Source organism: Antennarius striatus, chromosome 16, assembly GCF_040054535.1.
Source record: "Antennarius striatus isolate MH-2024 chromosome 16, ASM4005453v1, whole genome shotgun sequence".
NCBI lineage: Eukaryota > Metazoa > Chordata > Actinopteri > Lophiiformes > Antennariidae > Antennarius > Antennarius striatus.
This window is the reverse complement of record NC_090791.1, coordinates 987,422-1,010,206: the sequence shown is the minus strand read 5'-3', so window position 1 is coordinate 1,010,206 and position 22,785 is coordinate 987,422. Positions and strand designations below refer to the sequence as shown.

The 22,785-nt window shown below is 46.1% G+C and overlaps 5 protein-coding genes across 10 annotated transcripts; 3 read left to right on the top strand and 2 right to left on the bottom strand.

Moving 5' to 3' along the window:
* The first annotated feature begins 313 nt into the window (after nt 1–313).
* nfatc2ip (nuclear factor of activated T cells 2 interacting protein) lies at nt 314–4,515 on the top strand. Of its 2 annotated transcripts, XM_068337584.1 has the most exons (9): nt 314–750; nt 1,444–1,542; nt 1,696–1,756; nt 1,846–1,960; nt 2,047–2,127; nt 2,208–2,454; nt 2,553–2,697; nt 3,542–3,660; nt 3,745–4,515. In XM_068337584.1, exons 1-9 carry the CDS (start codon nt 739–741, stop codon nt 3,904–3,906), a joined length of 1,041 nt encoding a protein of 346 aa, XP_068193685.1. In that variant the 5' UTR covers nt 314–738; the 3' UTR covers nt 3,907–4,515. The 2 variants fall into 2 exon arrangements, with proteins under 2 accessions (XP_068193685.1, XP_068193684.1); XM_068337583.1 differs by lacking the exon at nt 314–750 and having other exon boundaries at nt 1,286–1,542.
* On the bottom strand, nt 3,931–12,956 carry sgf29 (SAGA complex associated factor 29). Its single transcript, XM_068337595.1, has 11 exons — nt 12,832–12,956; nt 12,232–12,318; nt 12,082–12,157; nt 11,927–11,999; nt 11,083–11,147; nt 10,889–11,018; nt 10,660–10,806; nt 10,560–10,595; nt 10,277–10,439; nt 9,798–10,192; nt 3,931–3,949 (listed from the first exon to the last, which is right to left on the bottom strand). The coding sequence occupies exons 2-10, from the start codon at nt 12,295–12,297 to the stop codon at nt 10,076–10,078; spliced, it is 873 nt and encodes a 290-aa protein (XP_068193696.1). The 5' UTR covers nt 12,298–12,318; nt 12,832–12,956; the 3' UTR covers nt 3,931–3,949; nt 9,798–10,075.
* spns1 (SPNS lysolipid transporter 1, lysophospholipid) lies at nt 4,657–9,757 on the top strand. 3 transcript variants are annotated; one of them, XM_068337570.1, is made up of 13 exons: nt 4,662–4,845; nt 6,227–6,441; nt 6,573–6,638; nt 6,998–7,134; nt 7,207–7,358; nt 7,452–7,518; nt 7,590–7,732; nt 7,831–7,983; nt 8,058–8,247; nt 8,346–8,411; nt 8,491–8,589; nt 8,714–8,882; nt 8,970–9,750. In XM_068337570.1, exons 2-13 carry the CDS (start codon nt 6,234–6,236, stop codon nt 9,038–9,040), a joined length of 1,521 nt encoding a protein of 506 aa, XP_068193671.1. In that variant the 5' UTR covers nt 4,662–4,845; nt 6,227–6,233; the 3' UTR covers nt 9,041–9,750. The 3 variants fall into 3 exon arrangements, with proteins under 3 accessions (XP_068193670.1, XP_068193668.1, XP_068193671.1); XM_068337569.1 differs by having other exon boundaries at nt 4,657–4,942; nt 8,714–9,757; XM_068337567.1 differs by having other exon boundaries at nt 4,658–4,845; nt 8,714–9,755.
* Nucleotides 12,957–13,267: 311 nt separating the features above from the next.
* On the top strand, nt 13,268–16,407 carry LOC137610136 (synaptogyrin-1-like). 3 transcript variants are annotated; one of them, XR_011038422.1, is made up of 5 exons: nt 13,278–13,758; nt 14,377–14,614; nt 14,691–14,836; nt 15,451–15,701; nt 16,174–16,285. XR_011038422.1 is itself a non-coding variant. In XM_068337608.1 (4 exons), exons 1-4 carry the CDS (start codon nt 13,657–13,659, stop codon nt 16,318–16,320), a joined length of 633 nt encoding a protein of 210 aa, XP_068193709.1. In that variant the 5' UTR covers nt 13,268–13,656; the 3' UTR covers nt 16,321–16,407. The 3 variants fall into 3 exon arrangements, 2 of the variants coding, with proteins under 2 accessions (XP_068193709.1, XP_068193710.1); XM_068337608.1 differs by lacking the exon at nt 15,451–15,701 and having other exon boundaries at nt 13,268–13,758; nt 16,174–16,407; XM_068337609.1 differs by having other exon boundaries at nt 15,451–16,407.
* Nucleotides 16,408–18,335: 1,928 nt separating this feature from the next.
* Nucleotides 18,336–21,447, bottom strand: LOC137609324 (interferon alpha-17-like). The gene is made up of 6 exons (XM_068336295.1): nt 21,316–21,447; nt 19,454–19,633; nt 19,275–19,367; nt 19,015–19,176; nt 18,676–18,747; nt 18,336–18,443 (listed from the first exon to the last, which is right to left on the bottom strand). Exons 2-6 carry the CDS (start codon nt 19,577–19,579, stop codon nt 18,336–18,338), a joined length of 561 nt encoding a protein of 186 aa, XP_068192396.1. The 5' UTR covers nt 19,580–19,633; nt 21,316–21,447.
* Between the last annotated feature and the right edge of the window lie 1,338 nt (nt 21,448–22,785).

Sequence of the window (22,785 nt, the reverse complement as noted above, 5' to 3'; positions counted from 1 at the left end):
AACCCGTCCTCCTCCTCCTCGCAAGCAGCTGGTGGAGGAAATTAGAGAGGGGGCCCAGAAACAGTTTCACACAAACACCTCCAACCAATCAGGGGATGGAACACCTCAGAGCTCCACCGGGTGTCGAGAACACTGTAACCGTCTCAACATCCTCCCACCTACAAACAGGAAACCACACCGAGAAGAGGAAGCCTCCTTCTCCTCTTCACTCCCTCTGTCGAGAGACAACAGCAGGGGAGAGGAGATAGGTGGGGGGGTGGGGGGGGGGCAGAGCGGAGAACCTCCCCATCACTGAAGGACAGGCGTCAGATGGAGTTCTGTCCACCTGTTTGAAGATGGTTGAAGTTGATATTTCTAGTGTAATTATTGTATTTCCTGTGTCCTTTTGTGTATTCACAAGTTTATTTTTTATTTATTTGTTCATTCATTGTTGTGCTCTCCGTGGTATGTGTGGATGTCTGTGAGCAGAGGGTTTATTCCATTTTCTACAGGATAAATAAAGTATTAATTTATTATTCAACAATAGGATTAGTTGACTTTTTTCTCTTTTTTTATAAATACACTTCGTTTACTGAATATTTTTAAAATACAATTTTACATAGCAATAATTTCCACATCGATATTTTGGGGAACACTAACTGCTGCGCCTTACAACGTACTTTGGTTCTTAGCTAGTTGTTGTTTCGCACGGACGGAAGTTAATGTAACACTGGTCAGGCGTGCGGAAAGGAAACAAATATGGCTGACCCGGTAAGTGTTTTTTGAATTTGTTGTGTAAATCGTTTTAAAAACCATGAATATGGTCATTTTAACAAAACGTCTCAAGTACATAACTGTTGTAGTAAAACTTAAAGAGAAGAGTTTGAGCCGGAAGTCAGAAAAATAACTTAAAACTTCCGCCAGAGAGACTAAACGGACGTTAGCGTCAGTTTGATGTTAGCTTGTTTCAACTGTTCTTCAAAATAAAAGCCCGGAATGAATCGAGAGGCGATCGCGGTTAGTTTAGGCTCAGGTTTTACTTTAGTTTTGATACGGTAGTGACCTATCAACGTATAATAACCAATTTAACCATCAAATCAAGTGGATCGTTAAAAGTAGTAGTTAACGCGTAGTTAACTAACTTGTAATCTTAACTTCCGCTCTCACCATTTAAAAAACATTAAACTGAATCACTGCATTTTATCAAAGCAGAAATTTACTATAAATTTCTCACTAGTTCGACATATTTGTTGTTGTTTTGATGCTAATTACATGAAATTGAGATGTTTAAAATTTATTTACTTATGTCGTCATCGAACGGTAACAACGCCTTAATGTGACGCGGTGTTGACACCACTCTGACCATTGTAACCTCCTTGAATGAAGAATTCCATCCGTCATTGTCCACTTAAAACCACCTGACATAGCCAGCACCTGAACATGACGTCACTGTCTGCTCCGCAGGTGTGTGACGGTGAGGCACAGCCGGTGAAACCCCCACCCAAACGCAGACGCATCCTCGACCCCTCAGCCATCGTCCCGGTGCCGGTGTACTCCAACAAGGTAAACAGATCCTGGTGTTTGTTCTGTCTGCTCTGCAACACAAACCCCAGAGGAAGGAAGAGGCGTCGTCTCTTTGTCGAGCAGGAACCAATCAGATTCAGAAGAGATGAGTCCTTTTGCTCGACGACTGTTTACAGCCTGTGGTTGTTACAGGTGAGCAGCAGCCTGCAGCTGAAGCCGCGGGCAGCGGCGTTCATGGAGGAGGAACCCAAAGGTAGAGCCTGAAGACTTTTTATCACGTCTGGCTCTAAACCTGTGCCGTTGCTTCCTTTTTGTCTTCATTGATCATTTGTCTCTGAACAGATGACGCTGCTGATGAGAGTCTGTGGTTTCAGTTTTCATCTCGAGATCCATCGGACGTCATCCTCCTCAGTGACTCTGAGGAGGATGAAAAGCGTATGACGAAGAAAACAGACGTGTAAGCGGTGACACCAGGAAGCTGCTTCATCCTGAAAACACTTAAATGTGAAAGAGTTAAATTATTTGATGTCTGGTTTTTATCAGGGACAGTCCTCGCTGTCCGTCTCCTCCGCCTCTTCAGAGTCCGGTCACCAAACAGTCCAGAAAGGTGAAGAAGAAGATCAGGTCAGTCTGGGTTCTTCATCCTCTCGCAGTTTTCTGGATTTCTTAAACGTTTTGACCTGAAAGAGTTTTTTTTTTTTCAGGGAGGTCGACAAAAGACTCCAGGAGCTCAACTCCTTCCTGTCGCCTGAACAGCAGCACACGTCCAGACTCCGCCCATCTCCGCTCTCTTCTGATGACCTCGGTGATGATGATGTCATCGTGATGACCCCTAGTGATAGTGGTGAGACGGTTGCCGTGACGCCTCCCTCACCGTACTGCTCTGTGGCGCGGGAGATCCCGCTGAAGATCCGCTGCCGGGCGGACATCCACAAGATTCCGGTGCTGTCGGTGCGTCGCTCTAAAAACCGGCTGAGCTTTCAGCTCCACGCCGTGACGTCTTCATCTTCATCTTCGTCTTCGTCTGTTGATCTGATCTGTGTGTTCAGTCGGTGCCTCTGAGGGACGTCGTCTCCCAGCTGTCGCTCATCCTCGGCGTTCCTCCTCCTCGCCTCCTGCTGATGAGGGAAGACATGGAGCTTCCGACAGACTCGACCATCAGTGAGCTCGGCATCGGCATCGCCGACATCATCGGTGAGTCACATGACCAAAAAGGAATTCTTCTCTTGGTGAGAAATCATCTCCAGCTTCATGTTTCTGTTCTGATCACAAAACCAAACTCTGGATAGCTGGCCAGAAAAAAGTGAAGTAGGGATTTTAAAGATGCAGCAACTTAGAAAAGATCAGTTATTTACTATTTGGATTATTACTCTTGGTCAGGGGTTGGCAACCTGTGGCTCCAGGGCCACATGCAGCCCTTTCATAATCATGCAGCGGCTCAGCATGCCCTGGGAAAATACATGTATTTTATTTGTGTTAATTTAATTTTTTTGTAGTTGTAAATTGGAAGATTATAGTGATCTTGAAACATTAAAATATATTGCCTTTGCTCAAAATATGCGTCACACTAGCTGAAAGCCTGTCGGAGCAGAAGTCCCATTAACCAGGTAAAAGAAATATTTATGCAGATATCTATCAGTTATTTATTTTTCATTGTTCAGTCATATAGAGTTTTTTTTTCGTTTCAATTTATTTTCTAACCTCAGGTCAAGGCTCTGCTACACGCTCTTGAAGCCCAGAGGCGATACGTGGATGATTTTCTAACGGTGTCTTTTGTTTGCTTCACGAATCGTTTTAGTTCAGCTTTTTATTCCATTTTAAAGAGACATTTAATTCAGAGTGTTTGTTAAATTATTTTAAGAGTTTGAAATGGTCAAAATGTGTTCATCGCTTGAATAAAATTCCATTTTCTCTGTAGCATTTCATGGAGCAACACAGTTCACTGGTTCATGACAGTCACTAGTGGATCAGCAATCGTTGTTTCACACAACATGACATCAAAGCTCACGCCTGACCTTTGACTTCTTTCCCTGAGTAGAGTGTGTTGTCATGGCAGCGGAGGATAAAGCTGAAGCCGTTCCTTCCAGCAGCAGCAGCATCACTGTCAGGCTGCAGGGGAAAGACCGGAAATCTCTGCAGGAGTTCACTCTGCTCAGGGTTCGTAGCTCCGCCTCTTCCTCCTCCATCATCTGTGTCTGCGTCCGCCGCCCGTGATGTCATCGACCCCCCTTTGTGTTTCAGGACTCGCCGCTGGGCTCCATCTTCTCCCAGTATGTGTCCAGCATGTCTGCCGGTTCCGGGATGGCGGCCCGCTTCCAATTCGATGGATCCCAAGTGAGACACAGTCAGACGCCAGCTGAGCTGGACATGGAGGACGGAGACCTCATCGAGGTCTGGACCTGAGCTCTGATGTTGTCCGACGGGAATCAAGACGCCGACCATCCGCCTGTGGAGAGGATGCGTCATATTTTTGCACTTTTTACACTGAAATTTTCTAATTAATTGTAAAGCTGAACAAAAATTTTCCAGATAATATTTATACCCCAGCAGGTGGGAGATGGATCTTATGTCCTTCACGCCAACCTGAGCAGAAGGTCGTTGGGTGTTTGTTCTGTCTGCTGACAAACGTCAATCCTGTTCTGATAGAACGTCTCCTTCAAACATCTCCATGACGGCGAATAATCACGTCAAAATCATGACCCTAAAGGTCATTTTTTACGCGATCAGATGGAACTGAAGGTTTGGATGTCCTCCTGCTCCCTGCAGGGGTCGGAACCTCTAACGTGGTTCCAGTAGCTCAGAACCGTCTGATCAGGAACGTTCCAGAACATGGGGAATGGGCTGATATCATCTAAAATCTAGTGATTATTACCTCAATCCAGATTTGAAAAATGTTTGGAATATAATGAATTTGTTTGTTTACAGATTAGAAGATGGCTCCTCCCACATGCCCTGACATACAATTAAAAAAATTATTTTTTAATTTTTGTAATTTCCATTATGTTGGTCACACATTTGTATTACTCTTTTAACTGTTTATTGTGAATTTCAATAAATAAAAATTTAAAAGAGTACTGCAGACTGATTTATTTCGATTCCGCGTCACGTGACTGGCTCGTACGTCACGTGGTAAATCATGACGATTCCATCATGGCGGCGCGGTTCGGTATTTATTTGGGAGGAGGTCTGGAGTGAAGACATTTAAACTTCAGGGGGGGGGACTTTGAGCCGTTGAGCAACATGATGGGATTCGAGCTTCTTTGAGAACCGAGTGAGGGTCGAACTGTGATTGGAGCGGCGGCCCGGAAGCAGGAAGAAGCGACGGTCTGACTCATCCTGCAGGTAAACAAGTCAACAACAAGCTAACAGGCGGCGCGCGACAGCTAGCATAAACTGTTAGCAAGACAGTGGAGTGTGACGTCAGCGTTTTGTCCCACAGGTCAGTAAAACGTGGGGATTTATGTGTTTGGATCAAATGACGTCATTCAATTAATCTCGAATTCGGCGTTAATTTTAGCGTCACGTAAACGTCAAACTTTGTTTTGTTCCCCTGGCGCGCGCGCGGCGCTCACGAGCCCCGCCGACAGATGCTTTGAACGACACGTGACTCCTTCTGTCCAATCTTTATTATTAAAACTAAAAATAAACTTATGTTTATTATGATGACGATTATTTGTTTGTTTGCTGCTTTAGCTGAAAACCGATCAAAATTCTGTTTTGATTTAACCCTTTTTTGAATGTTTTGCGTCACATCTAAATAGTTTTAAAATGAACATAAATATATAATTTAAAAACATTATTATTTATTTTTAAATCTTTTTAAATTGACATGCTGCAGCTTTCCACTTCCTCCTGTTCAGACTGATTGAATCACATTCAGGACCGAAGCCACCGATCGGGTTTAGATCTAATCAGTTTGTTTCTAAACTGGATTAAGATTAAATCAACAATGTCTCACAGGAATCTGTGAAGACGTGACAATTCTTAAAGACCCACAACAGATCACATGACCCATCATCAGGTGAGTCATGGAGGAGCCTCTGTTTGAAGTTTACTGATGAGGACGAGGAGAACCAGACAGTTCTGTCAACAGACGGACTTCCTCACACGATGTCCAGCGTGGAGGAAAGACGTCTTTGTCTTGATTAGACTGTCAATACTTCTGTGATCACATGACTAACACTCGGTCATGTGATCGCTGCTTCTCCTTTCTCTTCCTTTGTGAGAATCATCAGTTTTCACGTCTCCTGCAGACGGATCCTCCTCCTCGTCATCATCGTACGTCCAACAGATGACGATACGGAGGTTGATATCATCAGATCGACTGGTCATGTGTTCAATTCTCCATCAGTCTCGCTTGATCTCAGAAAACCGGATGAACCGCGTCCCCGCGTGACTCTGTTCACGGTGAGTTCACCTGAGGTGAACTCGTGTCGACGTTTAAACCGAATGAAGACTGAATGAATAATGATTGTATAAAACAGGAATGAGTAAAATAAATCACAAACTTAAATAAAATCAATCTAAAATAACTCTTTATAATAATAATAATAATAATAATAATAAAAACGACGTTTAATAAATTGTGTAGAGTTTTCAACGGCGACCAATCAGAGGGATTGTTTATGTTTGTGTATGGAGGGAATCTGTTCAACTCTGATCAATCGGTTTGATTTTAAACTAATAAAGGAGATGTTTGTGATGTCTAACCCCCCCCCCCCAGCGGCGTCATGGCTTCCGGCGAGCCCACATCCGACTCGGCGCCGTTCCTCTCCGATGACAGCGAGGCGGAGGCAGAGGAGCAGGGCGCCATGGCGGCCAATCAGCGGCCGGGGGAGGAGTCTGGCAGTGGGGTGTCCGGCGTGCGCGCGACGCTGACCGTCGCCATCCTGTGTTACATCAACCTGCTCAACTACATGGACAGGTTCACCGTGGCAGGTACCATCTGCCAATCACAGCCTGAGATGCTGATCACATGACCTCCAGACAGGAAGGAGAGGAAGCAAATGAAAGGATTGAGTAGATCGAGTCGAGGTTTAATGGATTGTGTGTCCCCCCCCACCCCTCAGGTGTTCTTCCTGGAATAGAACACTACTTTGGCATCGAGGACGGGGAATCTGGTTTACTGCAAACAGGTGAGAAGCTCCGCCTCTTTTGTCAGCATCATAGAATTAATATTCAGTCAACATCAGAAACATGTAAATGACCCAAAGATGAGACTTATGAAATTTAGAATTTTTTCTGCAGTAATTTTTGTTTTTGTGGTTAATTTGTTTTTTTTTTGTGCGCTTATAAAGTTCAGGAATGTAAACTTGTGTTTTGTGTCTTATTCATTGATGCGATGATCAACCAGTCATGTGCTATGACGGAGTCACAGCGCCACCTGCTGCTGTGGATGCCGAATGACTCGCCGTTAGCGAGTTTATCAGAACGATCGGGTTACGACGTTTCTGTTTTTACCCTTTTGACTCCTCCTCTTTTTGTTTCCCTCCAGTTTTTATCTGCAGCTACATGTTCCTGGCGCCGGTCTTTGGTTACCTTGGCGACAGGTACAACAGGAAGTACATCATGAGCGGCGGCATCTTGTTCTGGTCCGTGGTGACTCTGGGCAGCTCCTACACGCCACAAGGAGTGAGTTCCGCCCCCGTCGCCGTGGATTTAACCTTGTTTCAAACATTTCACTCGACTCTTTCTGTCTTGAAGCATTTCTGGCTGCTGCTGTTGACTCGCGGCCTCGTTGGCGTGGGAGAAGCGAGCTACTCCACCATCGCCCCCACCATCATCGCCGACCTCTACGTGAAGGAAAAGAGGACCAACATGCTCTCCATCTTCTACTTCGCTATTCCTGTGGGCAGGTGGGTTCCACTTCCTGTGGCGCGACCAGCCGCTGGCGCCTGACGCCAAATGCTAGCTGCTAGCCAGTGGCTAACCTCTGGTTCTATCCCCAGTGGTCTCGGCTACATCGTGGGTTCCCAGGTGGGGGGCGTGGCTCAGGACTGGCACTGGGCTCTGCGGGTGAGTGAGCCAGACGCTGATTGGCAGGCGCTGGTGGGCGTGGCCGATGTCTGACAGGTGTCTGTCGTCAGGTGACCCCGGGGTTCGGACTGGTCGCCGTGGTGCTGCTGCTGTCGGTGGTTCAGGAGCCCAAACGGGGCGGTGTCGAAGCGCGACCCGAGCACCAGCTGCACCGCACCAGCTGGCTGATGGACCTGCAGGCTCTGAGCAGGAAGTAGGTCCAGCGTCCCGCCAGCAAGGCGGCGCTGACTGAAACTTAACTCCGACTTGTTTTCGCCTGAGTTTAAATCCCGTCCTTTGATTCCCGTGCAGCTACAGCTTCGTGCTGTCCACCTTCGGCTTCACGGCGGTGGCGTTCGTCACCGGCTCCCTGGCCCTCTGGGCGCCGACCTTCCTCTTCCGGGCCGCCGTCTTCGCCGACGTGAAGGACCCCTGCGAGAAGGGCAACTGCGCCTCCTCGGAGAGGTAACGTCCACATCCGCCTCGTCGCCATCACGTTTCACACGGGAGCCCCGCCCTCACGCTGTCTCTCCTAACAGCCTGATCTTCGGCATCATCACTTGCATCACGGGCGTGTTGGGTGTGGCCAGCGGCGTGATGATCAGCCGCAAGCTGAGGACGAGGACGCCCCGCGCCGACCCACTGGTCTGCGCCACTGGGCTGCTGATGTCGGCGCCGTTCCTCTACCTCGCCGTGGTGTTTGCTAAGACCAGCACTGTCGCTACATACGTGAGCGCTAACGGCTAGCAGCTGAGCGGCGCTAACAACGCGCTGCGGGTGACCATTTGAGCGCCGGGACATCTGACGGTCGTTTCTTTTCTCTCCAGGTCTTCATCTTCTTTGGGGAGACCTTCCTGTCCATGAACTGGGCCATCGTGGCCGACATTCTGCTGGTGAGTCCCGCCTCTGTGCTAACGCTCAGGCAGCATCCTGCTAACATCGTAACCGTTCACGCCTGTGTCCGTCTGTCAGTACGTGGTCGTTCCCACCCGCCGCTCCACTGCAGAGGCGCTGCAGATCGTCATCTCACACCTGCTGGGAGACGCAGGAAGTCCCTACCTGATCGGAGTGGTACGTGCTTTTGTTAATGTTGAATTTGATTATTGGTCCGTGATTCTGCTGTGACCACGCCCCTCGCTTTGCTCTGGTTCGACCAATCGTGGGCCTCCGTGTGACGTCCGTCTCTCTCCTCCAGCTCTCCGACTCCCTGAGGAAGAGGAACTCCTTCCTGTGGCGTTTCCGCTCGCTGCAGTTCTCTCTGCTGCTCTGTGCCTTCGTGTCTGTGGCGGGTGGAGCTTTCTTCCTCGCCACCGCCATCTACATCGAGAGGGACCGCCACCGGGCGGAGAATGGCGTCACGACAGGTGAGACCAGCCGAACGGCGGCTGAAAACGTTCACCGATCTGATGCCATTCTGACCCAGAATCCATTGTTCTCTCTTCCGCTGACAGACGACGAGCCGATCGTTGTGCCCAAAAGTGGGCGGTCCACCCGAGTGTCGGTGTCCAGCGTCCTGATCTGAGGCCGGGGAGCCGCCGGGGTTTGATTACACCTGTGGTTGTTTAAATTATTTTTAGGACGAGAACAGAACCGACGACTTCTGGGCTGTTTTTTATGTAATTTTTGATATTTTCCCAGAAACTTGACTTTTCTGATTTTGTCGGTTTTCGACGCTCGTCGTTCATCTGGGACTTAAAGGGATCTTCTCACCTCCAGCGGATCTGGAATCAGCCGAACATCCAGGTTCACCACCCAAACTGGAGATTTACCAAAACGTTTATTTTTGATCCGGTTTAAACCGGAACGCCGACATTCCCGACGTCCGGAACAAAAAAGTGTGAGTCCTGATCCGTTTTCTATTCCAGAGGGTTCGTGCTGCTTTTACTGGTTTCCTCCCAGTTCACAGGTGTTTGTTACTAACGGGTTTTAGATCTCAATTGACAGAAACTTATAAACAATATAAAAATATAAACAAAATCAGGATTTTAAAAAAATGTTTAAAAATCAGTTTGTTTCTTGACCTTGAATTGTTTTTTTCTGAATAAACAGTTAAGTTGTCAAAAGGTTTGTTTGTACCTGAAAACATGAAATAAATCAGTGTGTAAAATCTGAAACTTTATTGACCCCCAGGAGGAAGGTCAATCATCAATAAAACACTGAAGTCTCAGAGTTAAAAGAAATGAAAATGTTAAAACTTGCCAAAAGTTTCAAAAAGTAAATTCTGTCCTGAACCTAAAATGTTTTATCAAAAAAAAAAAAAAAAAGGGAAATAAACCAACCTTGACGGAAAAGCGGCGTTAGCTTAACTGGATGCTAACATGCTACATCTGCAGTCGACAGCAAAACATCGATGTTTATCATTTTCTTCTTTCAGTGCATTGTGGGTAAAATGTGTCCCACATTAACCGTCGGTAGAGACGCTGAACTCCTTTTTAAACGAGGATTTTATTTTTCAGTCAGGATGGATGGATTTCTCTTGATCGACACAGAACCGTAGAAAACGTTCTGATGTCACGGCGGGTTGACCATTCAGAACGGGTGTGGCTCCAGACGGCGGTCACTTCTTCTTGTTCTCCTTGCAGGCGACCACGTACCTCTGAGCCACGTTGAGTGGCGGCGAGTATCCGTCGGCGTACGATGTGTCCTCGAACAGCACCGAGTAGTCGTCCTGCGGCTGCGGACAGACACGGCCAGGTTAGCGGGACGTCCCGAGAACCAATCACAGGTCAGACGGTGGTGGCAGGGGGCGGGGTCTTACCCTGTGTGGGGGTGTGTGGATCAGGGCCCGGTAGAAGCAGGTGGTCTGGGGGTAGAGCGCCAGCACCAGCTGGTCCTTGCTGAACAACGCCTCGGGGTCGGTCTCCGGGTTGGCCTTCCACTGAGGCAGAGGGATGATCCGCCGCCGGCTCAGCGTGTGGCGCCTGGGGAGGAGCCAATGGCGTTTACGTGTGATGGTCATGTGATCGATGCCCACATGCGGCGTCCAATCCGTTAACGGATGACGAATGAAAAGCAAACGACTGAGACGACACAAAACTCACTCTTTGCCTTCTTCGTCGATGTCGTCCACCTCGTACCTGGAGGGAGAGGCAGAGTCAGGTCTGTGATGTCACTTCCTGCCCCCCCCCCATTGGGACTCACTTGTTGGTGGAGTGGTTGTAGCTGACCACCTCCGCTAGGATCCACTGCTCGTCTCCGTCCACGGCCTTCACCCTTGCTGCCACCTTGTCGCCCTGCTTGGCCACATAGTCGCTGCTGGCCGGGGTTGCCCCGCAGAGAGGGGGGGGGCTGCCGGGGGGGCAACACACAGCTGTTAGCGGCCGTAGCGCCACCAGCTTTGACTGGACATCAGAAAGGAAGCAGCTGCTACCTCTCCCCGGGTTTGCCGATCCACAGCGGGAGCGTCATGGCCGACTGCTGGAGGAGCGTCATCAGGACGCCGCGCCTCATCGTCTTCCTGGGGGGGTCGCTGTCGCTGTAGACCCCCGCCATCTTAGCAGCTGTGGAGGAGATCAGTCACTAAATCTGTTCGGTTCTGATGGTGTTTGGATCCCAGAGACTCACCGATTCTCCTCTCCTCCAGCAAAGACTTGATCTCAGCGATTTTATCCAGAGCGTGTCGCAGGATGCTGCAGAGACAGAAAGACGACTAGATGTTCACCTTAAACACAGAACAACCTCAGGAAATATACAGGAGCACCTAAAGGAGAACCTGGAGATACGAGTTCAGTGACAGAACGGGTTAAAGTTGTAAGTCAAACATTTAAAAGAATTAAAATCATTTAAATCTGTTCCAGCCTTGGAAAAAGCTCCAAACCCCCTAAATTCTTTAAAAAAAACATTTTTATCAACTAGTAGATGCGCAGACTTTACCTTTGTACAATTAATTATATATAAGTTACATGAAAAATTAAAAAAGCAAAATTCACAAGAACACTCGAGCTACGTCTTCACCAACGAGAACGAGATCCGGTCTCAACTGATGTCGTATCCATCCGCCAACACGTGGTAAAGAACGAGATCCGGTCTCAACTGATGTCGTATCCATCCGCCAACACGTGGTAAAGAACGAGATCCGGTCTCACTGATGTCATATCCATCCGCCAACACGTGGTAAATAATGAGATCCGGTCTCACTGATGTCATATCCATCCGCCAACACGTGGTAAATAATGAGATCCGGTCTCACTGATGTCATATCCATCCGCCAACACGTGGTGTGGTCCTGAAGCACGACTCGTATCTCAGATTTCAACTCGTATGTCAAACAAGAATATGAACAGAACGGCTCGTATCTCGAGGTTCTACTGTATCCAGAAATAAAAGCTCAACCCTGTACAGTTTCATTTTTAAAAATGAAATTGACAACCCTGTGTTGGTTCCGATGTGGGACGGGGGGATGACCCACCTGCACTCCGCCTCTGCGTCGGCCTTGGCGGTGGTGTACAACCCCCTCAGCTTGGTGCGGTAGTATGGCGACGCTGGAGGAGAAGGATGAAGAACAGTGAGAACAGACCATCATCTTCATCAGTGTTTAGAAATACAATCACCATGGTGACGGACTTTTGTTCTCTGTCTGCATCCTCTCGTGTGTTTTCTGGATGTTGAGGAGGTTGTGTTCGCTGCGGGATCGCTCCTCCTGTCAGGACAGACATGGCGTCATCATCATGCGTTCACCTGTCCAGGTGTATTTCCCGGGGGGGAGGGGTTTACCTGCGTCTGCTTGATGAGCTGGTGGAGCTCCGTGAGCAGCTCTGCGATCTTAGTATCAGCCGACATCTCCGGTCAGAGACCAAAGACCTGGTGATCAGGAGTCAGGAAATGATTGAACAGCTAAAACTTTTAATAGTGAATTGAATCATTCATTGTACGAACGCCGAATAAAAAAGGGGATCCTAATAGACTGTAATAAAGTATTATTACCTTCTAATGGCCGCTGAATCACATTATTTAGCTGAATTTGTGCTTTTTCATATGGACTTCTGTGTCAGCTCTGTTTACGGTAGGGTGGCTCGTTTCAAGGTTAACGCCAAAACACGTTATTTTAGCTTTAACCGGTGGAAACAAGCCAGTGTTTATGGTAGCCATGAGGGCTAAAGCGCTAATGCTACCTTTATTTAAATAATGAGCGTTATTAGCATGCAGCTAGCTGAGCCGCTGCTCACCTGGTTCGCTTGTTTCGCTGTTTTTAGCTAAGCTGCTAAGCAAACGATGAATTCTGTGGTCAACGAGTTAAATCAATAGTTGCAAATATCTCCACGTTAACGACTCACTTTAATAAATATATGTTTTATATTCCAGAGCGTCACTTACCGTGTTCGTGTTTCTTATATAATTACAAGTGACAAGCTAACTACGCTGGTTAGCTTTGTCGTCGTCTTCTTCGTTGGTATTTTTAGGAGCGGACGCGCCGGTTGTAAAACACCGCCTCCGTGTGGTCACGGTGTGCAACAGCATATAGAGAGGCGCCGGAGGAGGGAAAGAGGACTACAGTTAGTGGGGGATTAACCCACAAATACCTGACCCCACTACTAGTTCTGTTAATGCAGGTTTCACTGATTCACTTAAGCAGTTTTAACCTGTGAATTTGAATTATTCTGCTCTTTTTGTGCCGACTGAATTTCTATTGGACTATGATTTTTTGAAATTTATTTCTTGCACAAATGTTCTTGTTTTTATTTATTTTTAATTCTCAAGATTTTCTTTAAAGTTTTTTTCAACAGTAAATGAGTTAAAGTTGAGTTTATGCAACACAAATCAGACAAAACCAAATAAATGTACAGTTTAAGGCTTAAAGATTACCCATCCCTCAGTAAAGTCTTTCAGGTGGTTGAACCCCCAAGGGATGAATGAAAACACGTGATTGGTGGAGCTGGTTGAAGGCCGACCGCTGCCTTTGAGACAGAGTTCAGGGTGGAAGTTATCCACAGTGTTTGAGGGAGGATGAGGAGGATTAGAACAGATTATAGTTTGTTACAGCAGTAGAAGAAGAAGAGAGCACAACCAGAACCACCTCCTCAACCAACTCCAACAAACGCAACCAAACTGGATGTACTGGGACGGGCGCACTGGGCATCCTGGACTGGGATCAGTTTGTAGAACTTCACTTCCTCATTGGTCGTTACTGGTCTGAGCTGAATGGATGGGTTCCAGGCGTACGGGGCAGGCAAGGCAGGGGGGGTCTTTGACCCCATGACCTTCTTCAGACAGCCTCAGACCCTCGTGAGGATCCTCTGCTGGGTGAGTTGGTGACCTTTAACAGGTTAGTGGTGCTAATAGATCACCACCCACCTGTGAGGTCACACAGGTGACCCCAGGGTTTGATTATGGGCAAACGCTGGCTGGCTTTGCTAATCACAGACTTATTTTGGCTGTGCTCTAGTCCGCTTCATGTTTGGTTACCAGTGGGTTTGTGTAGTCTGATGAATGTTAGTTTAGTCTCTGGTTAGCATTGGGGTTAGCTAATTTACTCTGAGGCTAATGTACGCTAACTAGTGTTGGCTAATCAACCCTAGCTCATCTGTTTACTTCATCTGATGGTCAGCCTGTTGAGTTACATTCTGTTAGCTGTGGTGTGTGTGTGTGTGTGTGTGTGTGTGTGTGTGTGTGTGTGTGTGTGTGTGTGTCACGAGACTAGCCTTAACATTCCTGAGGTTCAACACAAGACTCCTCCTGACCCTACAGCTCTGCCCTGATTGGATGATTCACCATCTGCAAACTGAACAAAGATTCTTCTGTGTGATTTGAACCTGTTCCGGTTATTAGAACCTTCATGTTCTGCCTCCATGTTAGCATCTAGCTTCTCCTACTGAGAACCTGTGTGTCTGTTAGCATGAGCTAGCTGCTGTTTGTCTGCAGCTCTTCTCCATTGTGATCCTCGGCTGCGTCGCCAACGAGGGTTACACCAACCGCCCGGAGGAAGACGAGGAGTTCTGCATCTTCAACCGCAACCAGAATGCCTGCACATACGCCGTCTCCATGGGGACGCTCTGTTTCCTGTGCTGCACCGCCTTCATAGTGCTGGACGTTTACTTTCCTCAGATCAGCGGCGTGAAGGACAGAAAGAAGGCCGTCATGGCCGACATCGGGGTGTCAGGTGAGACTCCGCCCCCTGGCTGTGTTGTCATTTCCTGGTTGATTAGTTACTAACTGTAACCTGTGGTTCAATGCAGCTCTCTGGTCTCTGGTCTGGTTCGTGGGTTTCTGTTTTCTGGCCAATCAGTGGCAGGTTTCTAAGATAGAAGACAACCCCCTGAACGAAGGTGCCGACGCCGCCAGAGCGTCCATCGTCTTCTCCTTCATCTCTGTCTTCACCTGGGTGAGTCGCTGAGCCTCCATCCTGTCTTCACCAGGGTGCAGTCACACCTCCTCCCAGCAGGAGGCGCTGTTAGCCCTCCACAGCATGTTAGCTTCTGAATGCAGAGGATAGATGGATAGACGATAGATAGATGGAGAGATGGGTAACTGTAGATAGATAGATAACTGTAGATAGATAACTCTAGGTAGATAGATAACTAGATAGATAACTCTAGATAGATAACTCTAGATAGATAACTCTAGGTAGATAGATAACTAGATATATAACTCTAGATAATAACTCTAGATAGATATCTGTGCTAATCAGTTGCAGTGTTTCTGTTTGCTGGTCAACTTGATTCAATCCTTTCTGAACCTTGTGGTTTCAGGTTGATGTTAATTGCTAATATTGCTAGCATCAATAGCTTTCATACCAGTGATCGTGAACCTGTGTCATGATTAGCAATTAGCTCCCTTGTAGCTGTAGCAGATTAGCTCACACAAACGCAGACTGTATGTGCTTGTGGTGTTTTATTAGTTTGACTTGAACAGTTTCCTGTTTGTGTCACGTGTGTGTTGTGTGTGTTGGTGTGTGTGTGTGTGTGTGTGTGTGTGTGTGATATGTTGCGTGTAAAGGGAGGTCTCACTCTGCTGTCGCTGGAGCGTCTGAAGAGAGTCTCGTTTGAGGAAGAGTACAACAAACTGTTCAGCCCAGCGGTCGCCTGAGACACACGAGCATCCCTAACGCCACCTCTCTCCTTCAGCCAATCACAGACCAGCCTTCTCCTGCTTTCTGTTTTCCAGTTCATTCCAATTGGCTGCTCTAAGTGCCAAAAGTGCCTTACTGTTACCACGGTGACAGAGTGACCTTTTTCTTCCTCAGATGGGTTGGAGCTAATTTACTAAACTTCTCAGTGTTATTTTGTGTCGCTGTTATTATTATTATTGTTATTATTGTTATTGTTTATTATAATTGTGATGATGTCATGACGTTTCAGTTGGTGTTCTTTTTTTCATCAATGATGTGTAATGAAACGGTTGTGCAGATTAAAGTTGTAAACTCTTCCAATGAATTATCAGTTTTCTCTGACAGCTAACATTAGCTATGATGTCTGATGTTGGTAACATTAGTCATTTGCTAACATTAATCATGACAGCTGACATTGACTACGATGGCTGATGTTTGCTGACATTAATCATAACTGACATCAGCTAACATTAGCTTGTGTTAAAGACGTGGTATAGAACTTTTTTTCCCACTGTAGCTAGCACAGTTATCTTTGTTAACTGATATTTTTTAACTGGAGGTGATGGCAAACAGGATAAACTTTGTCATCTGGTTGTTCTTTGTATCTTCAGGCGGTCCAATGTCTGCTGGCTGTCTACAAATTTAAATTGGGAGCTGATTCTGTCACGTTTAGCCACGAATACGTTGACCCCAACCAGCAGGAAGCTGTGGAGGAAGTCCCGCCCCCTGAGGCTTGGACAGGTGGGACTTCAGAGTGAGGGACCTGGTCTAGTTTTTTCCCATTCAGCTGTAAAGGTGCATTCATGAACTGGTTCTCATCCCAGCCACCCACAGGGACGTCGGGTTTAAAGTTAGAATTTACTAAAGTTTTACACACTGACAGTCCAGAAGAAGGCCTGGTACCAGCAGCCAATCACAATCTAGAGGAGGAGTTAGACAGGTGCACGCTTTGAAGATTGAATCACAAGCAACTGGACTTCAGTTTGGTGCGTGAAGACCATTCATCCCAGAGTCTTCCTCAGTTGGACTGGAGGAAGTCCAGTTGGTTCTGATTGAACCTTTGATGACATCACGACATGGATGGTTTAGAATCTACACAAACTGAAAAGGGTGGAGTTTATTAAAAACTAACCATAGGTAAATAGCTTTGTTAGCAATGTGCTTCAAAATTTACTTAGCATAATTTGCTTTTTAGCAACATTGTACTCTTATAGTAGCTCTCTAGCTAACTAAGCTGCCCTAACTAATTGCAATAATAACTTGTCACTGAATTCAAACTCACCATGCTAAATGCTAACTATTTGGCTTAAACCATCATTATTTTACACTATTATGAGTTATTTATTGATTTGTGTTTTTTTTTATATTAAATGGCTATGAGTGACAAAATTTGGTGTCAAATGAAAATGTATGCTCAAGCTGATGCTAACAGCTACCATTTTATACTTTGACATCCATGTGTTTTGTGTCCTGATATTACTACGTAGATAAGTGAGAGCTTCCTCATCATCACAGCTGGAGCGTCTCCTGCTGGTTGGAGGGGAAACTTTAGACATGTTCTAGAGACAAATCGAGTCTAGTAAATTCACTCTGGTGTAGAAAGTCTCTGATTGGTGGATCTGGTCCTGATGTTGATGGAATATCAGGACAGAATGCTGGAGATGTATGTGGATAAGTTACTGTAGTTGACAATAAACAGCAAAAACAACAGTGTGAACAACAGCCTGAGTGAAGAATCTTCTGTTAGTTTTAACAATGAAAGAAATGAAAACTCTGAAGCTTGGTTTAAAGAAGCTGCACTGTAGATGATTTTGTTGTCTGCATATTAAATTTGTGACTTTTTATTTGTTGATTTAAGTTGTTGATGTCAAAATAAAAGGTCTCATATCTGGTGACCAGTATAAACTTCAGTCACGTTTCTATGTTAACATATGGTGAAAATATGCCCAAAGGGGGTGGGGATGACCTCTCATCTTGTCTTTTAATAAAGTATATATATATAATTAATAAAGTATCTATCTTTTATTCTTTGGTGAAGTAAATTATCAGAATCTGCTGACACGTTTGAGTCCAGCTCGTTTTTTTCTCCACTGTTGACTCAGAGCAGGAATGAACAAAGGAATGAATTGACTCTGTGGTATTAATGGATTACTTGTACCTGAACGTCTGACTCAGACTTTATGAATTAAAGGCAACTGACTGAGTCACTGTTTACAGTCTCATTGTGTCTGAACAAAAATTAAAATCTAAATGAGGTTAAAAAAATACGATTTTTCTGCCATAGTCATAACTCAGATTTTCACTGTTCGGGCTTAGCAGGGTTATATACTGTGTGTGTGTGTGTGTGCGTGTGCTAGCATTTAAAAATAATTTGTTGAAGGCTGTTGAAAACAATCTACCACGCTAACCTTTTGAAAATAGCCAACATGACCATGGTAGGTTAGAAAGTAGTTTATTCCAGCATTCTAAATTTAAAAAACATCCTTCGCTAACATGGTAGCCTAGAAATCTAATTGTCATCAATCAGTTTGAGAGTCTTTTGTGAGGTGTTGAGTGTTTCAGACCAGAACTACAAGAACCAGATTGGTGATCCAACTCAGACTCCCAGAAACGATTCATGATGCTTTAATCTGATCAAAAATATTACAGCAGGAAAGGACGTGATTTATAAAACTTGACCAAATATGAAAGTATAAATATATGAAAATAACTACAAATGTGGAAGAATAAATAAATAAATAGAGTTATAAATAGATATATTTTTTGTCATCCATCACTGGGCCTTTCTCCAGACGTAGCAGTTGCGATGATTCTGCAGCGTGAACGTTAGAACCTCCAGCAGGTCCCGCCTCAGAACCGTCCAACCACAGGCAACGCTGTCCTGAGTGACACACAGAGAGACACGCCCACTCAGTCTGACAGAATCCATCAGAACCACAACACATCAGCCAGAAGGCAGCGTCCAGCCCCACCAAACTAACAGCCCGGAATTTAGCTTAGCATGTCGTACCTGACAGACGAGACCCAGGGTCGACACTCCCCCACGCCCCCACTGGTCTATTAGTTTATATTGTTTAAGTTGGATGTTATAGTTAGAGGTTATAATGATTTACCTCCTGCTGAAGGAGAGACGTCACGTTTCTGAAGTAAGACGACAAAACACCCGAACCGTCGACACGGGCCAGCTGGAGGGAGAGGACAGACAGGTAAACAGACAGAAATACAGGTAAACAAACAGACAAACAGGTAAATAAATAGATAGGTAAATAAACAACCAAACATATAGGTAAACTAACTGACAGGTAAAAACAGGTAAGCAGACAGGTCAACAAACAAACAGGTAAACAAACAGGTGTACAGATAGACAGGTGTGCAGACAGGTGAACAGACAGACAGATGCACAGACAAATGAACAGACAGACGGGTGAACAGACAGACAGACAGGTACTCACGCAGCTTGCTCGCTTCAGCAGTCGGTACTGGAGGTTTTGGAAATCTTCAAGTTTCTTTTCGTCCCAGGTGACTCCGCCCTCTCCAACAGGAATTTCATAATCATCAAACACTGTCCCCGCCTCCGACAGCGACTCATACACCACCCATAATGCTTGGCGGCACTGCAGACAACCAATCAGACGTCAGTTTTTCCAACCAACAGGTCAAGAGTCAAAGTGTGAAACCACAGCTGGAGTATGTGATGAGGTCAGAGGGTTACCTGAGGCTGATTGGCTGTTGCAGCAGGGAAGGCGGAGCCTGGAATGGAGATGTTGGCGTTGTATTTCACACAGTGGACAGGAAAGTCTCCTCCCTTCAGGACCAACAGAAAACACCTTCAGCAGCTAGCTCGTAGCAGGGCGGGGTTAGCGGGCTAATGTTAAGCTAATCAGAACCTACCAGATCTCGCAGCAGGTGATGGGCGGACTGGACCAGGTCCCCCTGCAGCTGACAGGTCGGCATAGCAACCACTGTCAGCGAGAGGATGCAAACCTGGAGGATGATGGGTACCAATGATAGCAGCATCGTTGTGGTTCTGGTGCTTCAGGAAGTCCTCAGCTGGTCCCGGTTCTTCAGGTTCTGCAAGAGACTCGATGTTAGAGAAAGTTCCACAGGTGAGACTTCCTGTCCCAGGTTCTGGTTCCAGCCCCGGCACCGGTCTGACCTGAGTCGGAGCCACGGGTTTGTTCAGGAAACCTGGAAACCAGTGAGCAGAAGATTGGCTGGCTGTCAGAACCAATCAGCCAATCAGAGGCCATCTACCTACGTGAATCATCCAACCACAGTGGCTCTGATCCACAACCTGGACCGGGACGGGCGAGTCCCTGCAGGTTCATTCAGGTCCAACCAGCAGCCTGAACGAACTATTTAGACAGAACGGAGTCTGGGATGAGGTCACAGGGTTACTGGAAGGTGATTGGCTGAGGAGGGAGGGGAGGAGCCTGATGGTCAGTGAAGGTAAAGCTAGTTTAGCTAATGACGATGGCTACAGCTATCTCCATGGCGATGAAGAGCTGGACCCTGTCTGGAGGTCCAGTTTAAAGACTTCTATATGGGCGGGGCTTCCTGTCTGTCTGTGATTGGTTGCCACCCAACTGGGTCTGTACCTAAATCAGATGAAAAGAGCTTTAAATAATGTGTCGGACCAAAGAGAAGGTTTCTGAACTGAATCGCTGATGATGCTAGCTACCAGTTTGCTCAGCTTAGCTAACTTTAGCTATCGAGCCGTTAACTGACTAAATATACCAAAACGGAATTTATGAGTTCATCAATGACGACACGACGATTCACCCTCGAACATTTAAAACCACAAGAACCTCAGACGCATCACTTGAGTCAGAACTCCACACCGCTGTGACCCCGCCCTGCGATTCTATCGGTCGACTCAAAGCGTGACGCAGCGTTCGGTTTTCCAGATCGGCAGCGGTCAGAGTTTCACGTTGCGGAGGCGGAGCTGATGGCTCGCGTCTCTCGTCTTATTGGTCGATGGATGTTTCCACATGTGCCGGATGTTTCCGACCGTGGCGAGCGAGGAAATGCAACGGCGTGGAAATTATCGGCGAGGGCGGGCCGTCGCCATCTGGGTCCGAATTCAACCGATCTGATTATTTCTGACTATAAAAAGTATTCAGTGTATTTAAAGTATGTGAATTTACTCGATCACAGTAAAAGTACTGCAGAAGGAGAATAAAAAGTGAAATATAATCACAGAAAAGTCCTCAACGCCGTGGCCAGAAGTAAACGGACGCTTGCTCCTAAAATACCACATCGCCAGAAGTATCCTGAAACCTGCTTTGAATTAAACCACGTGGCCAAAAGTATGAAGACACTGGAATTCAATCCTACATGTTTGAAAGTGTTGATAAAGTTCGAGGTATAATTTAAGGCACAATTTTGCGATCCCTAAAAAATTGTTTTCTATCAGAAATCAACAGATTTGATGAGTCGTGTATTCATAGATAGATAGATACTTTATTAATCCCGGAGGAAATTGTATAAACAATAAAGCAAAAAAACAAAAGTCAACATTTCTGCAGATTGCCTAAATTAAGATTTAAGATTTAAATCAACTCTTCCATCTGTTTTTCGTTAATTAAAAAAATGAAATTTTTGGACAGTTTTGCAACTAAAATTTGTTCATTTCTAAACGTAACCTAAAAATTTGCTGTACCTAAATCTGAACGACGACGTGAAATTCTAGACTCTAGTCAACTTTATGATTGAAAATCCCATCAGAACGTGAAAAGATGAAACCGCCTTACCTTCTGTTGGAGGTTCTGGAGATTCTGGAGGTTCTGGAGGTCTTTTTAGGTTTTGGTGGTCCTGGTGGTCCTGGAGGTTTTGCTCCTGGCTGGTTCTGATGAGCATCTCTGTTGTCTTGTCCTTTAAATAATGCTTCATCCTGAATGGAAAGAAAATGAAACTCTGATGCCTTCGAAACAAATTAAAAAAAAAAAAAGAAATTCTATGAAATTTGGAAATTTCCCTTTTTGGCCCCTACCTCACCCCCCCCTCACTCGTCGCAGCCTCCACCCCCACAGAGTGTGGGTTCCCTGTGAGCATCTCAGTATGACTGGTGACACAAACACGAGGCGAGCAGCACCGTTTCAGAACAGACACCATGTGTCCAAAAGTATGTGGACACCTGAGCACCATCCTGAACCCTGAACCATCCTGCCGTTGGAAGACAATGGCCAAAAGTATGTGGACACACACTTTAAATCCAATATGGCCACCAGAAGTTTGAGAATGACCAACCAATAGGATTCAAGGTCACAATGGAAGTCTGTTTTTTTGTTTGTTTACACTGAACAAACAACATCTTAAATGTCGACTTGTGTGGACGGAGAAAAGTAACTCCTGGCTGTGTTCTTCTTTGAATTAGATGCTAATTGCTACTACCTCATAACAGCTGCTAATTGCTACTACCTGCTGATTGCTATTAGCTAGTAATTGCTACATGAACTAGACAAAAGTATTTGGACGCTGATTTTGAATTGAGATTTTTTCGGGCTCTTAACAGTTTTTCATGTTTGAAAAAAGCAAAAGTATAACATTATTATTAATATTATTATTATGATTATTTATTATAATTTAACATCATCATTATTATACTTTAACATCCTGAAGTAACTCATTTATTTGTGAGGAAGCTGGCGATTGGTCTCAGCCTGCGGTTCAGGGGCCACAGATGCCCCAGCGGGGGCCACAGATGACCCAGGGGGGGCCACAGGTTGTGGTTCTGCCTTCATGCGGTCGGAAACACCGGACTGAAGCTGTGACTTCAGCTCGGTGACGTTTCCACTTCATCTCAAACAGAGGCTGTAGGTTCCGTTTCACGCATCTTTATTGTTTTCTGTTTGATTCAAAGGCGAAGCGCCGGTGACGTCACGCGTCCTGACTCAGGATGCGGTTTAACCCCCTGAGGTTCGGTTTACATTTACGGAGAACGATGAGCGGAGACGGAAGCTGGGCTCAGTTTGCATTTAGACAGAATAGAAAGAAATCCGAGTCGAGGATCCGAACCGCGGACGGAAACACGTGACCCGCCGGGGGGGGGGGGGGTGCGGGACGTTCGGTTCCCGCCTGAAGAGAAACAGAAGGAGACGCCATCAGTTTCCACTTCAGCTCCGCAGACCAGAAACTGCTGCATCAGCAAGTCGTCAGAGTCATGACGTCACACACGGTCACACCGAACCGGGTCAGAACTGAAACGCTTCTGGAGATGTTTG